A 17,823-nucleotide genomic window follows, 5' to 3' on the forward strand; every position below is an offset into this window, starting at 1 on the left:
GGGGTGTAACCCAAAAAAACCCAACTCCTACCCAAGAAAAGGTAATACTGGGATTGGGTTTTTTTGGGTTTTTTTGGGTTTTTAAACAAAATTTAAACAAAATTCTAGCCATTTCATTAATTGCATTGAATGTGAATTATTTCCCACTGAGTCTTACCTACGTGTTGTTCTCATGTCTTAATTTAATAGATAGTTTACATAGTATATTATAAGTGTGTTTATATTGATAGTATGTTATCACGATAGCAAACAGGATGTCTCGTTCATCGAGATATAATCCATATGAATGCACAAAGTGGAAATGTGCCAAATGTGGCAAATGTGTTCTCCTGTCATGAAAGGAGGCTATGACGAAGGTCAAGGGCAAGTCAAAGCACATGACTTAAATTACTTGACTTAAGGCGGCTTCAGAGTCCGAGTCTCGATGATGTGTCTCCAAAGCTTTCTGTCCGCCATAAGCTCCTTACTCTCCCCAGTGTTCTTGAGTCCAGTGTCACTTATTAGTTTATCGACGAAGGTGAGCGGTGGTCTACCCCTCCCTAAGTTCCCAAAGGAGAAGTTGGTGTGCTGCCAGGTCATCATGTCGCTGGATGTGCCCAGCCAACCTCATTCTTCTGACCTGTATCTTCGAAATAACTCTTGGGAGTGATCCGAGACCTCCTTGTTGGTGCGATGTCCTCTCCAGTCCACGTTTAGGGCCATCCGAAGCATTCTACTGTAACATCCGTCTATTCTTTTCTTCAAAGATTCTGTTATTGTCCACGTTTTCGTTCCATACAGGAAGATTGATTCAACCGTAGCTTGAACAGACGGATCTTTAAATCTCGGCGCAAATTGGACCTCCATATAGCCTACATTTTGTGGTAGGCAGCCCATGCCTTGGCCTTGCGTAACCTAAAGTCGTGCTCCGTTGTACTAAAATCCTCAACTTCTTCTAAGGCATGTCCGTCCTTAGAAATTATTGTCCTCATCAGATGAGGCTTCTGTAGGACTGTAGCATGTGATGACAGTGAGCCTGGGCTTTCCATTAAGAGACATGGTGAGGATCCTTGCGCTGTAAGATTTTATAACTTTATAAGATTTATAGCCTCATATGCTGTCCTCGTCAAGATGATTCCTACTCTCCCAGTAGGAATCATCTTCTCTGCGTGGAGAAGCGCCAGCTGCGTTTCTCCACGCAGATGAGATCACTGGATGAATCCCTTTGTTCATCTTTTCTATTCTGGTATTCTCAGCAATCAGCATGCACTACCCGATGTTCGATTCTTACAGGGCAAGGATGTGCGCATTGTGCAGCTTGCTTCGAGAAAATAGTTCTTCAAGTTCGATGCGTTTGTGCTGTTCTCTGGCTGTTCTATTGTTAAACGTGCCAACCTGAGCAGCCCTTTTACATGATACAATGCAATTGATGTTCATGTTTTTTTGATGTTTTCTTGTTTGACTTTCTGTAGAAATAGGTTGTCGTGTTGTAGAGACCGAGTCATCAGTTTCTGTAATAGCAGTGTAATTAATAATTAACCCGGCAACCACTTTCACTAGAAAAATAAGGGGCTTTAACCCTTACAAGCTATGAAGAAGGGAGTCTCAAGGGGTAGAGAACTCCTTCAAGAACACTATAGCTTTGAAGGAGAGGCTTTCCAACCATCTTCTGACGGAGCAGAGAGTGACGAAGCGGAAACAGATGATGAAGAAGAGGAAGTGGAGGATACTGACTCATCAGAGGAATGGGCGAAAATAGTAACTGTGTATGGTGATGCTCTGCATCATGATACGGCTGTTGAGGTTTGCCTCAATGGAGGGCGAGATCGAATGCCATCTCAGTCAAGATTTTAGCGACTCCAGGGCCATAAACAAGCGAAGATATCACTTAATATCACATGTGATCATGCAGCTGATGGTAACTGCAAGATTCTTTCAGTTGGAGATAGAGCATGGTTTCTCGTTAAGCGGATGATCAGGAAAACGGAAACAGAGATCGTGAAGGTGAGAAGAAAGGTTTTATTCCTCTCGTACCGGTTGCGGTCAGGGTTGGGGTCATCAGTGAGTTGCGTCCCTACTAACTCAATTTGCCATGGCCATCGAAGTGAGCATTACATATGGCTGATATCATATCTGGATGGCCAACTTCTTCTGAGCACATCAGTGAATAAAATACTGCTTTTGGGTGATATTTAAGCGATTATATCTATTGTGATGTTGTAGTGATGAACCACAACAGTGATGTTGTACTGATAATTGTTTTGCTAGGTGCCTACATGATTTTATTTCCTTCAAATGAAAAATTTGTAAAAAACCCAAAAAAACCCAACTCCTACCTTGAAAAAGGTCATACTGGGATTGGGTTTTTTTGGGTTTTTTTGGGTTACACCCCCCCCCCCCAAAATCTAGAAAATCCGTTTTAAAGCTAATATATACATGACTTACAGATCGACATTAATATGATAAAACACCATTTTAAAACTTATAAATGACACTATAATAATTATAATTGCAGTAACGTTACTAATGCCGGCGGTATTATCGCTGTGGCATGCAACTGGAATTGAGGAGAAGGAGAAGAGATTAGAGGAATGTTTCGGGAGACCTCTTCAGAGAATATTCCCCTGGTAAGCTCACTAATTACTCACTAATTATTCACTAATTACCCACTAATTACTCACTAATTACTCATTAATGAATGAAACACAATTCTAAGCTCACCTCTTTGTTAAACTATAACTAATCTTTTTATAATCATAGGTGTTCAACATAGCAATCATGAGATTAATTTAATTCTGCTTTCCGACGAATCTGTTTTAATTCTCCAGAAAAAGCATTCACGATTCACAAACTACACACATAATATTAACTTCGATATTTCATATTATTATTAAAATTTATAGAAACGCACCTAAAGAATCTCTACACGAATTTGTAAATCAATTCTCTAATTAACACTGAAGCTGATAATGCTAATTAATTATTAATGCTGATAATTAACACTAATGAGAAACAGGGTATCACTCTCCAGGTGTAGCACAGATAAAGAGTACCAAGTACGGTACGCCCCCACCTCTACAGTAGACAGAGACTACGAGAACCTGGCTCCAGCTGATCTTACTCTTACTCCTAACAACCTATACGATAGGTAGGTACACTTTGTGGGTACACTTTGTAGGTACACTTTGTAGGTACACTTTGTGGATACACTTTGTAGGTACACTTTGTAGGTACACTTTGTGGGTACACGTTGTAGGTACACTTTGTGGATACACTTTGTGGGTACACTTTGTAGGTACACTTTGTAGGTACACTTGGTAGTTGGTGGGGAGATCGGATTATGTACCCATTGTCAATTATAATGTTTGTTTCTTTTTTTGATAATCTGTAACTCCAGGCTGGGCGAGATGCCGGCTGAAGCTATTGAGGAGCCTCTCTATGAAGTGATGAGCGGAGAGAACGTCTATGATAGGGTTTGTGGTCCTTACTTTATATTGTCATATTTTTAATCTAAATTCTGGATTCCCCAATTACCCAAAGAACCTCTTAGAGCTAGCAATATTATAATACCACAATCTTAACCATCTAAACATGAACACATCATACACATACTTACTTGCATTATACACACAATAATATTATACTCACATACTCCTACCTACAGGTGGATCTAGGTCGAAGAGAGCGAACTATCCGTCACGCCACCCTCTCCGGAGCCACCTCCTTCACAGGTGAGCCGCGCATACGACACGGCACTCTCTCCAGCGAACACAGACAGGAGACAGTGGCCAGCAGTAAGCTGGAGGATGATGATAGTGGTGTTGATCCTGAGGAGGGCAGTGATGAGGTCTCTATTGCGTGCCCGGTTAGTGCAGGGTTGGGAGCGGACCTTAAAACCTTTTTTGCGATACGGAAAGAAAACTTGAAAAAAACAACCTTAAAAACCGCAGGAAACACTGAAAAAACCTTAAAAAACACCGAAATAAAACCTTAAAACCTTAAAAAAAAGAGAGAACCTTAAATCACAACCCTGGGTTAGTGTTCCTGTCGTGGGCCTGTTCCACTTTTAGCCTTCCCTTCCGTAATCAGTATTACACAATACACATTGCACGTAGCTGTGTTACAATTACACGAGCGTAATCATTTAGAACTCCTTACCTGGCCCTCCCCCTCAGTTGCAGTGATTACGTAATATGCGATCGACCCCTTATTTGTATTGTTTATGCATACCGGTTTTTGGTTTTTTGGTTTTGGTTTAAAGAGCTTATACTTGCCGCATATGTCCAGGTGCATTATAATAATGCAGGACTTCTAGGCAATGAGCTTGGTTGTGGGACACACTCGACTAGGGATGTTGAGAGGCCTCAATCAAGTCTCATTAAAGAGATATCAACAGAGTGTGAACCACTGCATACTCAATAAACCCAAAACATTAGTACTTTGTGTAGATGCTTGACGGAACCGGTGGCCCCGTTATAACGTGCTATTTATTTCTAAACTTAGTGATAACTGTTCTGTTTTAAACAACGAGTCGCTCTGGAGTTGTATATACTGATAATATTTATGAAGGAGCACATGTTCTGGAGTTGTATATATACTTATACTGATAACAACTGACTTAACGAGTTTATTTTCTGGAGTCGACTTAGTGAGAAGCTGAGTATTAGGTTGAAATGAAATCGGAAAGTTCAATAACAGCACATATTCCAAGTATGGAAGGAGTAAAGTATGGAAGGAGTAAAGGAGACACCCCATATTTATCTGTACCTCAATAAATTTACCAGATCTGTAGAGTTGGAGTTAGTTTTTAAAACCCTATAATAATGATATCCCTATAACCACAGTAGGATCCTTATCATTCGGTTACTGTTAGGAATAAAGTGCTCCCTCACTATTGTAGACGACTCTCTGTTGTCCTAATGCTCTGAAGGGAGTGCGGATAATTTTCAAAGCACGTTTGGTCAATGTTAGCATGGTGGCTGGATGTAACCTACCCCACGTGACCTTGCCACGTGACTGGTGTGTTATACCACGTGACTAGACGTGTTATACTAAATATGGCCAGATTAGTCGTCAGATTGCATTTAACTCCTTTACCGGTTCCTGAGCCTCGGCCCCTGTTGTGTGTATTGCACTCTCTCAGTGATGTATTGCACTCTGTTGTGTGTAATATTGCACTCTCGCAGATATCCATCATGAATACATTTACATTCTGTAAGAGAAAACGTCGAAATAAATTGTCATATTCTGGTCTGTGTTTTGGATTTAATTTTCTAAAGAAGTACCACTCACCTTTCAGGCTGGACGAGCTGATTCTGAAGCGTCAGATGTCAAAGAACCATACGGAAACAGGCCAAACACACAGGTACATGAATCAGTCACGTAATCCGTCACGTGATCAGTTCATAACCCCGTATAAAATCCAGTTATCTTACCTATTATCACTTTATTATCCCCAGAATATGCGAACTTATACCGTCTTTTACCGACTTAACAATATGTTTAACTTATAGATCCGTATCACTGCCACGCGGGTTGTTAAACTGAAACTGAATACCATTGTGAATATTGCAGGTGTACGTTATGGTGGCCCCGGTGAGAGGTAAGGACGGTTTAACGAGCTTGACCTGGTTACAGAAGCTGATGAGAAACTGTGTCGCTCCGTTCATCGTCAAAATGAGATACGGTGTGTAAACAGAATACTTTATATTTCAATCAATTAATTAATTAACCAAGCCCTCGATTAATTCGTTAGATATATATGCACCTTATTATTTACAACGGCCATAAAATGGACAATAAACATAGGATTTTTACTTTGCGGAAATTGGGTGCCCGTAGTTGCAAAACTTAGTTTTTCCCTTCTCAAAAATTATCTTGGCGAGAACACAATATAGAAATATAGAGCTAGTAGAGCTGTTAAAACAAAATTTTTCAACTTAATACCCAATTCAGCATTATCATGTTTCGGACTCTTCTCATAAAATGAAATCACTGTCACATTAAAGTCAACATTATTACATAATATTATGAGTCAAGAAAATCGTGTGTAGTAAAATGTATCATCAAGCAATTTGTTGTGTAGGCCCCTCGCTCCTTGTAATCACTGGTCACTCATATTGCCATGTGGAAGTAAGTGAGTCGCATGAATTTAAGAAAGTCTCACGTCTACACAATAATATCATATTGAACTAGGTATTTATAATATATAATGTATTTATAATATAATAGTATTGTACAACTAAGCTACATGTATTGCGCTCACGTTCCGCGCATTTCTGAGGAAACACATATTTTAAATAGTATTATATCACCACTAGAGCTAGAGGTCACGTGAGATCTCTACATTTTTACATGGACTCATCCTGACAGTATGTTAGTGTCTATGGCTCTTTCTTACTGAGATTTAATTCAGAATTCGTATGCAAGAGACAATAACATGGTCCTTAAATTGTAATTTGCGTTAGATTAAATAATAAGTGATATTTGCTCTTATGTATCTGTTTAATTTAAATTATATAGCAAGTATGATCGTCCCTTCGTGAGTAGGTTATTGTTTAAAGATACTAATGATACTCATCAAATATAAATAATAATTCAATAGAATTAATTTAATTAAATGGGAAGAACTGCAACTTTAAATGATTATCTGTACTGATAATACACAGTGACTAGTGACCACACTCATTGCTAATAACATGGTATGATATCATGTGTGTGTGTGTGTGTATGTCGCCTTGTTAATGCTATCACACATTGTTTATCAGACTCCTCGAGTTTCAAGAAGGAAACTTCTAGATCAAGTGAGATAATGAATCTCAATTGTTAGGCGGGACTAGAGGGCGCCGATATATACTTTTTAACCGGCAGTTTTTTGAGGTGTAATAAAGGTTTCAGAGAGGCACTAGCTGGGTAATAGATCCTTTGTGGGGTCATACAATTATTCAATAGTGGATCTTGTGGGTAGTCGTCAGTTTAGCACAAACGATTTGCAGTAGCTGATTTGTACAATGAAGTCATCAAGTCCTCGTGAACGTACTTTGGTCGTACAAATTTTCATTAATCAATGTGTATTGAAGAATAGCGTGAATTAGTAAAGATCTTAGTTTCAATTAAACACAATTTCTGCAAGATTGTCACAATTACCATTGGTACAGACTACAAGACTTACATAATCACTGTGGGCTAAATGTGGGGCGCATAAAACTATTAGTAATAAGCAGTAATCTTGTGGGACTTCGTCAGCTGAGCACAAACAATTTGCAGTAGCCAGTAATTTTTTACAATGAAGTCATTGATGAAGCCATCAAGTTCTCGTAAACATACTTTGGTCGTACAAATTTTCATTATTCAATGTTTATTGAAAAATATTCTGAATTAGTAAAGGTTTTTACATAATCATAAACATAATAATATGTTTATGAAACTTAGTTCAATTAACGATAATCATAACTAATTCTATTTCAGTTTCGATAGTGGTATTTGCTATAATCCTCGCTTTCTCTGTCTGGGGTGGAACACAGATCCAAACACCCAATCATCCGCCGGAGATCTTCCCACGTGACAGTAACATCCAGCACTTTATCAACCTCAGCTACGATTTTACTAGCACTGAGAGGTAATATTTTATGATTTAAAAAAAATGTTTCCTTGTGTTTTACCTTATCAACATCAAAGTCAGTTTTCAATTTTGTTTTTAGTGTTCAGAGACTATACCATAATATCATACCAAATAATAACATTTGATCTCGACTCCCTCAAACACTTTTATAACCTTTTACCACCTTTTACCACCTTTTACCACCTTTTACCACCTTTTACCACCTTTTACCACCTTTTACCACCTTTTACCACCTTTTACCACGCTCACAGGTGTGACAAATGTTCGGGTTACTTCGCAGACCGTAGTTCTTTACTAGACAGAGCTAAGAAACTACCTTCCTATAACGCTAACGATCAAAAACATTTCCCTAACGGCGGGTAAGATGAGGGTAATGTTTGGGGACGATAAGTTGATTCAATTTATTTAAAAACTTTAAGCACTTTTGAAGCTTATTGAATATTAAAGTTAATCTGGTGGTCCGCATATAATAATTAACTATTAAGGAGGTATAATTATTGTTATTATCTCCTCTGTAAGTGAGCTGTAGAATCACTACTGTTTTAACTACGCTAACTAGCACGGGCCAATATAGTTACTGCAGTTTATTGATTTACTTATCATCCCATTAACCAAGTACACTAATTAATTAACATTAATTAATTAACTTTAATTAATTAATTAACTCACTGTTATTCCAGCGGGCTGGACCCAAGTGTACTGAATGGTGGAGGGTCGAGCGGCGGAAGAGGAAACAGCGGACAATCAGGCACTGGTGCATACAGTTCTGATAGCGGCAAAGAGTGAGTTTCTCTTTTACTTTCTTTTTTTATCATAATTCTTTCATTTTCAATTTCTGCCGTTTAGTATCATGACTTGACAAAGAAAAATCTATCGAAATTTTAGTTCAGAAACAAATCATCAGTGACATGCTCATGTGCACTATTCCATTTCACATTTACTATAAATTTAAGTATAAGCTCCAATCAGCTCACTTCAATCTTCATGATAATAATATTGATAAATTATGCATCAAATACGGGAAACACTTGAAATTCAGTTCAATTGCCGTAGAACTTAACTTGTATCTGTAATTGAAGAAATTATCAGCAAAGGTAAACTATACTCGTGTACACATCAATACACTACGCGTGCCACGTACAAATTGGGCGTATTACCTAATATTATACATTACATCGTATACATTAAAACACATGGTCGCGCCGCGCATTCATATATCATAGGCTATCTATTATACATCACATCTCCGCAAGCAATCCTCGCGCGCGCGCAACTTTTTCGTTGCATGGTAACTAACGGAAGGACTGACGACATATTTAAACCCACCTATCTCGTTCTCCAAAATCCACTTTTTTCTGCAAAAACCTCCATTCGTAACCTTTCACTATTGCCTTTTTTCAAAAGGGTGAAAAGGAAAAAATAATGTTATAGTATATAATAACTATTATTAGATAATATGCTCTGATATCACGTCAGTAAAATATTGTTAGAAAACTGAACGGCGTTAAATTATTGCAAAATAACAAAAATTAACAGAACTTTCTGTAATTCGATCAGTCGCATGATCTCATCATGTGCTTTACGACTTAATAAAACTAAGTTTAAGAAGAAGATTAAAAGACATATAATAAACGGCTTAAGGTTAATAAACATTCAGTGTTTTGTTATCTGTCTGTCTGTCTCTGGAATGCAGCTCTGGGTTAGGGAATGTAAGGGGAACAAGCACAGATATTTCAAAATCGCAATGTTTTCCAAGCATTCAGAAATAAAATAAGTTTATTTATCAAAGCAAATTCCGTTGAATACAAAAATAAAGTTAGGTCAAAGAAGGTTAATAAACAGTAATCGTTACAGCCCGAATTTATCTCACAAATGTGTGTCCTCTACATTCGTCACATTCCTTAGAGAAGCCTCCTCCTCGCGCTGCAACTCCTGTAGTTGTACCACAGGAACAACAAGTAGAGGCTCACAAGCTTGTCCCTCCTGTGTTCCTGCTCTTGTAGACTCCTCCTCTATCTGAGTCTCTACTTTACCTCGAGGCTCACTTTGTCTTTCAGGAAACCTTCTCCTCTGCTCCCTGACTAGCGAGAGGATCTTCATCTTTAAAAAGCGTCTAAAACTCCTCACAGTCAGTGAGTACACAAGAAAGTTAGACATGATGTTAATATAGTTGAGATACAACACTCCCCTCAGAGTAGTATTACTGTACCTCACTCCCAGCCTCCCTACCAGTATCATCACACCAGACGGCAAATACGACACAAAGAACACCCCCACAGTTATCAACACTGTCACCACCCCCTCCCACCTCAGTGATCCCCCCTGACGACGCACAGCTCTCCTCGCCAGCGCTAGCAGGAGGATTGAGCTAACAAGCAGGATTGAAAGGGGTAGGATAGTACCAGCTATAAACCCAACCAGGCCATAGTGTCTGAACCATGTGGGAACCTGTGGTGAGGACATGTCATAGTCACAGTCGTACACTCTGTAGCTGAAGTGGAGTGTGTCCTTGATGTAGACCATGTTGACTACTATCATGGGAGTGTAGAGGCCCAGGAGCAAGAGCCAGAGAACTCCGCAGATCTTGTGGCCTACACTAGAGGACCAGCTGCCTGCTCTGATGGGGTATTTTAGTAGGAGCAGTTTTAGTGCTGTCATGGCACATGTTAGCACCATGGTTACAGCACCACAGATGAAGATCACGTGGTTCTGAAGATGACACAGAACAGTCCCTAACACCCATTTATCAGCAATGAAGGAGAGTAAACTAGGGAATACTCTGAACACAGTCAGTAACAAGTCACAAACAGCCATGTGCTGTATCACTGCTACTATCAGCCGGTGTTGTTTGATAGCGCTGTACTTTATGGTGCCTATCAGTATGATAGTATCTCCTGTTAGAGATAGTATCAGGACCACAAAGCTCCAGAGAATGAGGATGTATCTCTCAGAGTTGTGGTGGATTCCGTTCAGTGTTTTGTTATCTGTCTGCATGTCTCTGGAATGCAGCTCTGGGTTAGGGAATGTAAGGGGAACAAGCACAGATATTTCAAAATCAAAATGTTTTCCAAGCATTTAGAAATAAAGTAAGTTTATTTATCAAAGCAAATTCCGTTGAATACAAAAATAAAGTTAGGTCAAAAGAATAACACGGAAGAGAATAATGCAACGAAAAGTCAGAATGAATTGTGCCAATGAAGCTGCTATGGATGGCGAGGTAATTCTCAACCCCTGCATGCTACTCACGGAAAGGTTCTACAGTTTATTCTTATATCACTGCCTTATGGCTATGCTCACGAGAGCTATGTGTAATTAAAGAATGAAGAGTTAGATAAGAAAATTTCTTAGTTACAAAACCTGTACTTGAGTAGGTGAGTTATTTACGAAGGAATGTAAAATTATAAGAGACGTGAATGTAAGGGTTGCGAGCTAGAGAAATTTAGAGATGTACTGATAATCATAAACAAAAATGAAGTGTTGCCATCTATAATAATATAACATATAATCCCAGATAAAATTGGAAACACTTCGTTATATTATGCATTTTCCCAATACTTTCAGGGTGGTTCATGTTTCATATTTTGCCCTAGTACCCTTTTAACAGCTGTTCTTATCGGCGCCTGTATTTAAACTCTTGTTTGTAAAACGGGGTATCCATTACGGTGTATAAGTTACAATTATAAGTTGCCAACCGATTCAATATTTAGATCAGTCTTTCATAATTATTTTCCCGTAAGTATAATATTAGCATATGGTTTTAAAAAATTCGTTTTAACATTTTGAAACCTACTGTACGCGTTTTGACCAAAATATCTCTTGTCTTCTTGATTTCTCCCTGTCAACTTTCTGACCCTGTCGAATATCTGTACATGATTCATTTAATATATAATAATATGAGCAATAACCATTGTGGTATGATATAGATGACGCATTAACGCCACAATGGAGTATATCATTATTTTTGCGTGCAATACAGTACCCATTTCTCAGATAATGTAACATTTAAATTACATTAAATTATAAATCTTCTAAGAAGGTAATCTGAGAGTCCCTTGTAAACCTACACATACATTATATAACGCACACATCAAGTTCACGTCATCTAAATGACTTAATGTTTCTCCTTATTGTTAACTATTTAAAGTTCCTTGTGTTTAAGTTTAGTGGCATTAATCGTAAGAATTACAGTATTGTGGCCAATATTCTGGTCTGCTCCCCTAATCTCTACTAAACTTCCGTACAAAATGCGCCTGTATTGCAGTACTATTGTGGGTGTATCCTATGTGGAACTTGTCGTGTATTGATTATACAGTAATTAGCATGAAGCACGATGTGTAATACACGCTGTACAATGTATATACTCGCTGTACAATGTATGTACAATGTATAGTGTATATTGTATAGTTGTTAGAGATATATTAGCTGTAACATTTGAACACTCGAAGTCAATGTAGCATAATGTGATATGATGTATGTACTATTCCTAAGTCACGTGATAAGATATAATGCACTGTTCCTAAGTCACGTGATAAGATATGTACTATTCCTAAGTCACGTGATAAGATATGTACTATTCCTAAGTCACGTGATAAGATATGTGCTATTCCTAAGTCACGTGATAAGATATGTACTGTTCCTAAGTCACGTGATAAGATATGTACTATTCCTAAGTCACGTGATAAGATATGTACTATTCCGTAGTCACGTGATAAGATATGTACTATTCCTAAGTCACGTGATAAGATATGTAGTATTCCTAAGTCACGTGATAAGATATGTACTGTTCCTAAGTCACGTGATAAGATATGTACTATTCCTAAGTCACGTGATAAGATATGTACTATTCCTAAGTCACGTGATAAAATATTATGTACTATTCCGTAGTCGTTCTCGCAATGTGAATGGTCCTGAGGTTAATTACTAATTAATTACCTTAGTGGTCCTTCTACCCTCTGCTTAGCGTGTACCGTGCTATTGTACAAATTTATGCAAATTAGTAAAGTTATGCAAATAGCTCTTTGAAAAGAGTCGTACGCATCATCACTTATACAAATCACAGTGCAGGGTAAGTAGAAAGGAAGGACCTTTTCCATGCATATATAATGTAGCTCCTCGCTATTTATCGGGTAATTTAACGCGGGGAGGGCACGTTTTAAGCAGAATTTGGTTATATACAGTATAATGGCCCTCAATAGAATAGCACATAGTTATAGTAGTAATATGGTAATGCCTGAGCTGGCCTAGGTTGGGCAGCGGAAGCCTTCGAAGGATATAATTGGTGTGAAATTGTGAAAGGTGTAGTGGAAAAAGATAAGTTGGAGAAGTGAGCAGTAAGAGTAAGAGTAACCAGGGCACGATAAGGGTGCTGGTGAGAATGAAACGACTAAGCAAGGTGTCGACCATCTGGATAGATTGGTACAGTTTATACCACGCGCACTAAAAGCTGACACGCCCTAATTTTGGGCTCATCTTCCAACTGATTCATTTTGCAGTCTAACCTGTCAGTTGTTCACTGTAAACTGCAACTTTCCTAATGATATTAAGCTTAGTAACCTACGGGTTATTATTAGGTATAGTTTAATATAGTATATAAACATATTACGTGAGTTATATTATATAAAACAAGACTTTAAGCCCTCAGGGGTGACTACTTTAGAATTATGATTAAATTTACGCAGAAATACAATAAGAGTATTAAATAATTTAAAGAAGCTTCTGAAATCTGCTGATATGTGTAGGACATTCAAATCAGTTCAAAGATCTGACAGTAGAATGCCCTTTTAAGGGCTTAAAATTCAATAAATAAAACGTTTAAATTCAATTATAATGTAGGATAGACTACCTTTGTACGGTGAATATTTTTATGTGTAATTAATTAATATTTAATTACATTCGTACAATTACACACAAAGATCACCCGCTAGCACACAAGGGATGATTATAATTAACAGTACGTTTGTGTGTTAATTAACAATTATAACTATTACAGCACTGTGAGGAGTAGTTTATAATGTGGTCATATTATTCATGCAGAGATGATACATTACCTTCTACTTTATTAAACGTTACTTACTAGTTTATTAAATATTACTAACTAGTTTATCAAACTTTCACTCAGTTACGGTGAGTCATGTGATGATCATTAATCATGCTTAATGCTTATGAAATGTGGTCATTAGACTGACATCAGAGTTGATATCATGTTTAACATCTGATGAGAAGTGAGAAATCATTCCGTTAAACGTGCAACCCCGCCCGTTGTAATTATCCTAAAAGAATGAGTCTAACCCTATTATTAGAATAAAGATTCCCCCGATTACGATAATTACTTTAATCTCACCTCTCGGACCAAGCTTAAAGTAGCCGGATTTTGGGGTCTAATCGTTTCACTACTTACTGTCCCACAGCATTGCAGTAAGGTTTTTAAAGAAACCAGTTGTATAAAAACTTACTTACTTGCAAATAAGTAAGTAAGTTTTTATACAACTGGTTTTAGGCAGACTCAGACGTGGTTGAAAATCAACACCCAGTAAATGTAACAATTACAGTAACAGCTCTCTCAACCTCTCATCAACTAGCTACCCGATAAGTCATTACAATATTTCAATTAAAGCCGATTAAAGTAGTAAGAAGTGTAGCGTTTTTTCGACTACACTCAAGTTTAATAATATTCTGGTTTTTAGTTATTATAAATTTGAAGGCTCCTAACGTACAACCTGCTTTTATGATATGGTAGGACAGAAATATTAGATCGACAATTAACAGTTAACGATCACCAATTATCATCTAGATATTGCAACTTAATTGTCAGGAAAACAGCCTGATTTCCAGAAATCTCAGGGACAAGGTTGATCTGACAGCACTAAAATATCAGGTGTATATTTCCGCCAAACTCTCTTAGGTGTTTACAAATAAACTGCCCACGTGATAATGTTACTGCCCACGTGACCATGTTACTGCCACGTGACCATGTTACTGCCCATGTGACAATGTTGATCGTTACATGAATAGAGGGTGCTGCCATGTCACGGAAACAGAGCACCCCTTCCTGGTGCCTTCCACCAATAACAACGCAGGATTCATACCACGTGATGTTGGGTACCCAATCAGAGGGCAGATAGAGGTTGTAATGGCAGATGTAGTCGGGCGTCAGGGGGACCGTGTATACTGTGTGTGTGTGTGTTTTAAACTTACCATGGTTCATTAAAACGTAATGTGAACATGCTGTGGAGTAATGAAATATGCTATTACTGTCTTTAAAGAGCAAAGTGGAGCTATTTGAGTATTTGAGATGAACAAATTTCATCCAGCGACTAGATTGTATTTCGAGAGTTTGGAAAGTTCAGGGTTTGGAAAGTTCAGAAATTTTTTCAAAACAGAGCCGAGCCTTGGAAAGTAGGTGATATTACACAGGACATTGCATTCCAGTATGACTGACCGTGCGCGTGAGTTGCTCTGATACAGCACAATGTTTCTTATTTACATATTTACATCTCTCATTACATTTTAAGTGCCTCTAAACAGTATCTAATAGATGTCATTCTCTCTATGATTCAGATTCTAGACACGTTTCTTCTCGAACAATAAATAATGTTTCAAATGAATATAACTATAAGTGATAGATAATGATGTGAAGGCGATTTACACGGAATATAAGTGATAGATCATGATGTGAAGACGATTTACACATGTATTTTGAAAGCTCCTGCTAAAACAGACTTTCCGTATCTCTTATATGTTTTAAAACAAATTCCCCTTCAGATGTATTATGCCCGCTGATAAACAACCCATTTTACCAACTTTCTCTGGAGGGCTGTACAGGGTGGCGACTCTCAACAATAATAATAATAAATTGAAATTTAATAACACCGCTATTAAGATAAAACTTATACTCAGCAGTGTTTAAACTAGTCATCCCAGAAAATAACATGAATACTAAGTTTAGAAAAGTAACTTATGCTCGAAAACATATCGTCAATACTCAATACTCAATACTGAAGCCAGAAAATGGTACTTAAACATATTATACAAAGATCATACACCAGATAAGACAATCACAGTTATAAAGTAGTCTCAATATTAACCATTCTAATTGTCCAATTCACCAGTAATTTCAATTGTGACTTATCAGAAGAGATAACATTGATGTATTATAATAGTGAGATGATATTTTAAATTCTTGGGCCCCATTCCTGACACTTACCTAGCCACAAGATACCACAAGAGACTCGCTGAAAAACTATCCCAGAAGAGAGGAGAAGACTATGCGGCTATTATGTGTTACATGCGCACCAGGATTAGATTCTCAATCCTCAGGAGCACCCTGATAGCGGTCAGGGGTGAGAGAGGGAGACGGCAATCGTATACATTGCCAGTCAGTGTAACTTCGTTTAACTTGATACCTGCCACCATGGACTATGAATGTTTCTAGACACTATCCTTTTGGTATTGAGATATTGGTATCTCAGATCACGTGTACATCGTTCCTTTTTTCATGACACAGTAATTTATTGACACTCACAGCTATAATTTTAATCATTGAATCAGTATTTTTATCTGTGCTCTGCGTAATGCATCACATGAATCAGTTTTTAATCTATTAACTTACCTAGCATTGTCCGGAATGAGTACCCAGCTGTCTGGGAGTGTAATAATTGAGCGGTGAAATATTTCCACTGTTTATTCAGGGAAATAGTCCTGTGGTAAACACGGAGTTGTTTGTGTACTGGGTGGTCTAGTGAAAATATTCATGGAATTTTCATTGTTCGTGTGATATTACAGAGTGTGTATTACAGAGTGTGTGTGTGTATTATAGAGCACATTTTACACACATTCTTTCAATTTCATGACGTCAGGATATGTATGTGTAGTGGTCTTGAACAAGGTAACTTTAGTAACCTGTAATGTTTATGTTTTAAGAAACTTATACTGAAGATATTTATAATATGATGACATTCTCGCTTCCTAGTGGTCTGCAATCAAATAAGTTGTAAAGATAACACAATTTTGGAAGTAAATAGGTTTAGTATCATGCGTTTACTTGTAAATGAAGTATATTTAAATCTTAAAACTTTTACCATGTAATTTAGATCTTACCTGAGTTCTTCACTCTTCAGCACCTAAATTTATTATCGTCTGAATATTCAATATTGATTCTAACCTATCGATATTCAAGATATTCGATCACGTAACGTCAGAACATCACAGATAAAAGTCATTTCTATTTCGAAATAAACGTTTAAACTTTTAAAGTGAACTTGAAATATATCACAAATTACTAAGTTCTCTCCCTCAGCTCTGTCAAGCATAACGGCGTACATAACACGTACTGTACGTCACAAAGAATCTCCCAGAATAACAAAAAACCAACGATGTTCTTTTGTAATAAAAATATGTCAAGATTTGAATTTTGGTCATCCATCAGATTAATCGCAAAAGTAAGATTTTTAGATTTCGTCTCCGTAGGAATGATTATAAGCAAGACCCCAATAACCATATTACTCGTCGTTTCTCGAAAATGTGGACAAGATTAAATTTGGATTTTAGAATTTTGGATTACCGCCAATAATTGTAACATCCTGCTACAAAGAAACATTCCGTTTAACATCTCGCTAAACCACGCCTTTTTCCAGTTTCCTCTCCTCGCCTCCGCAAGTCCAACCCAACGAGAATAACGAATACGTCATCCCTATTAATGTCCACCGTGAGTACTGTTTTTTTTTGTGCAACACTTACTGACTTGAATCTTGCGAGCAAGCGACCCATGAGAACGATGGGTCCTACTGAAGCCCAGCGGATTTGTGAGTACTTTTGTTTGTTTCTGGTACACCGGCCAATGTTTACAAAATCATGTGTATAATACATAACAATATAATTTTATTTAATATACGTGAATATGAGAATTGAAAATTACGATTTTGTTAACTTGTTGATATTTTAAAGTAGTCTTGGCAGCATGAAAGCGATGTACCTAACTCCCTTGTGATGGCCGTAAAAAGACAACTTGTTGATATAATCTACTCAAATTTTCAAATTCAATGCTTCAACAGTTTCCTTGTCGGAGCAAATTCTATCGACAATTGTCTACTATTTAAAACAATTTTGCTGGTTTAAAAAATATTGATATTATAATTCCCATGTTTGGAAAATATAGAGGGGGGTCCAAAAGTCAGTCTACATACGTTGTAAACTGACTTTTGCCCCCCCCCCCCCTGTACACGTTT

General features: G+C 37.5%; 1 protein-coding gene across 2 annotated transcripts in view; it reads left to right on the forward strand.

Annotated features, from left to right (window-relative positions):
- Positions 1–17,823, forward strand: part of LOC134814165 (protein dispatched homolog 3-like) — a 29,472-nt gene that overhangs the window by 5,322 nt on the left and 6,327 nt on the right. The window contains exons 4-13 of one of the 2 annotated variants that reach the window (XM_063822217.1): positions 2,495–2,606; positions 3,011–3,127; positions 3,377–3,452; positions 3,644–3,844; positions 5,279–5,344; positions 5,554–5,665; positions 7,447–7,597; positions 7,852–7,959; positions 8,281–8,382; positions 17,233–17,303. In XM_063822217.1, the coding sequence (XP_063678287.1) occupies positions 2,495–2,606; positions 3,011–3,127; positions 3,377–3,452; positions 3,644–3,844; positions 5,279–5,344; positions 5,554–5,665; positions 7,447–7,597; positions 7,852–7,959; positions 8,281–8,382; positions 17,233–17,303 (1,116 nt within the window). Of the gene's footprint in view, positions 1–2,494; positions 2,607–2,995; positions 3,128–3,376; positions 3,453–3,643; positions 3,845–5,278; positions 5,345–5,553; positions 5,666–7,446; positions 7,598–7,851; positions 7,960–8,280; positions 8,383–17,232; positions 17,304–17,823 lie in introns of both variants that reach the window. The other variant, XM_063822216.1, reaches the window with a different exon arrangement.

This window comes from Bolinopsis microptera, chromosome 4, assembly GCF_026151205.1.
Source record: "Bolinopsis microptera isolate Bmic1 chromosome 4, MBARI_Bmic_1.0, whole genome shotgun sequence".
NCBI lineage: Eukaryota > Metazoa > Ctenophora > Tentaculata > Lobata > Bolinopsidae > Bolinopsis > Bolinopsis microptera.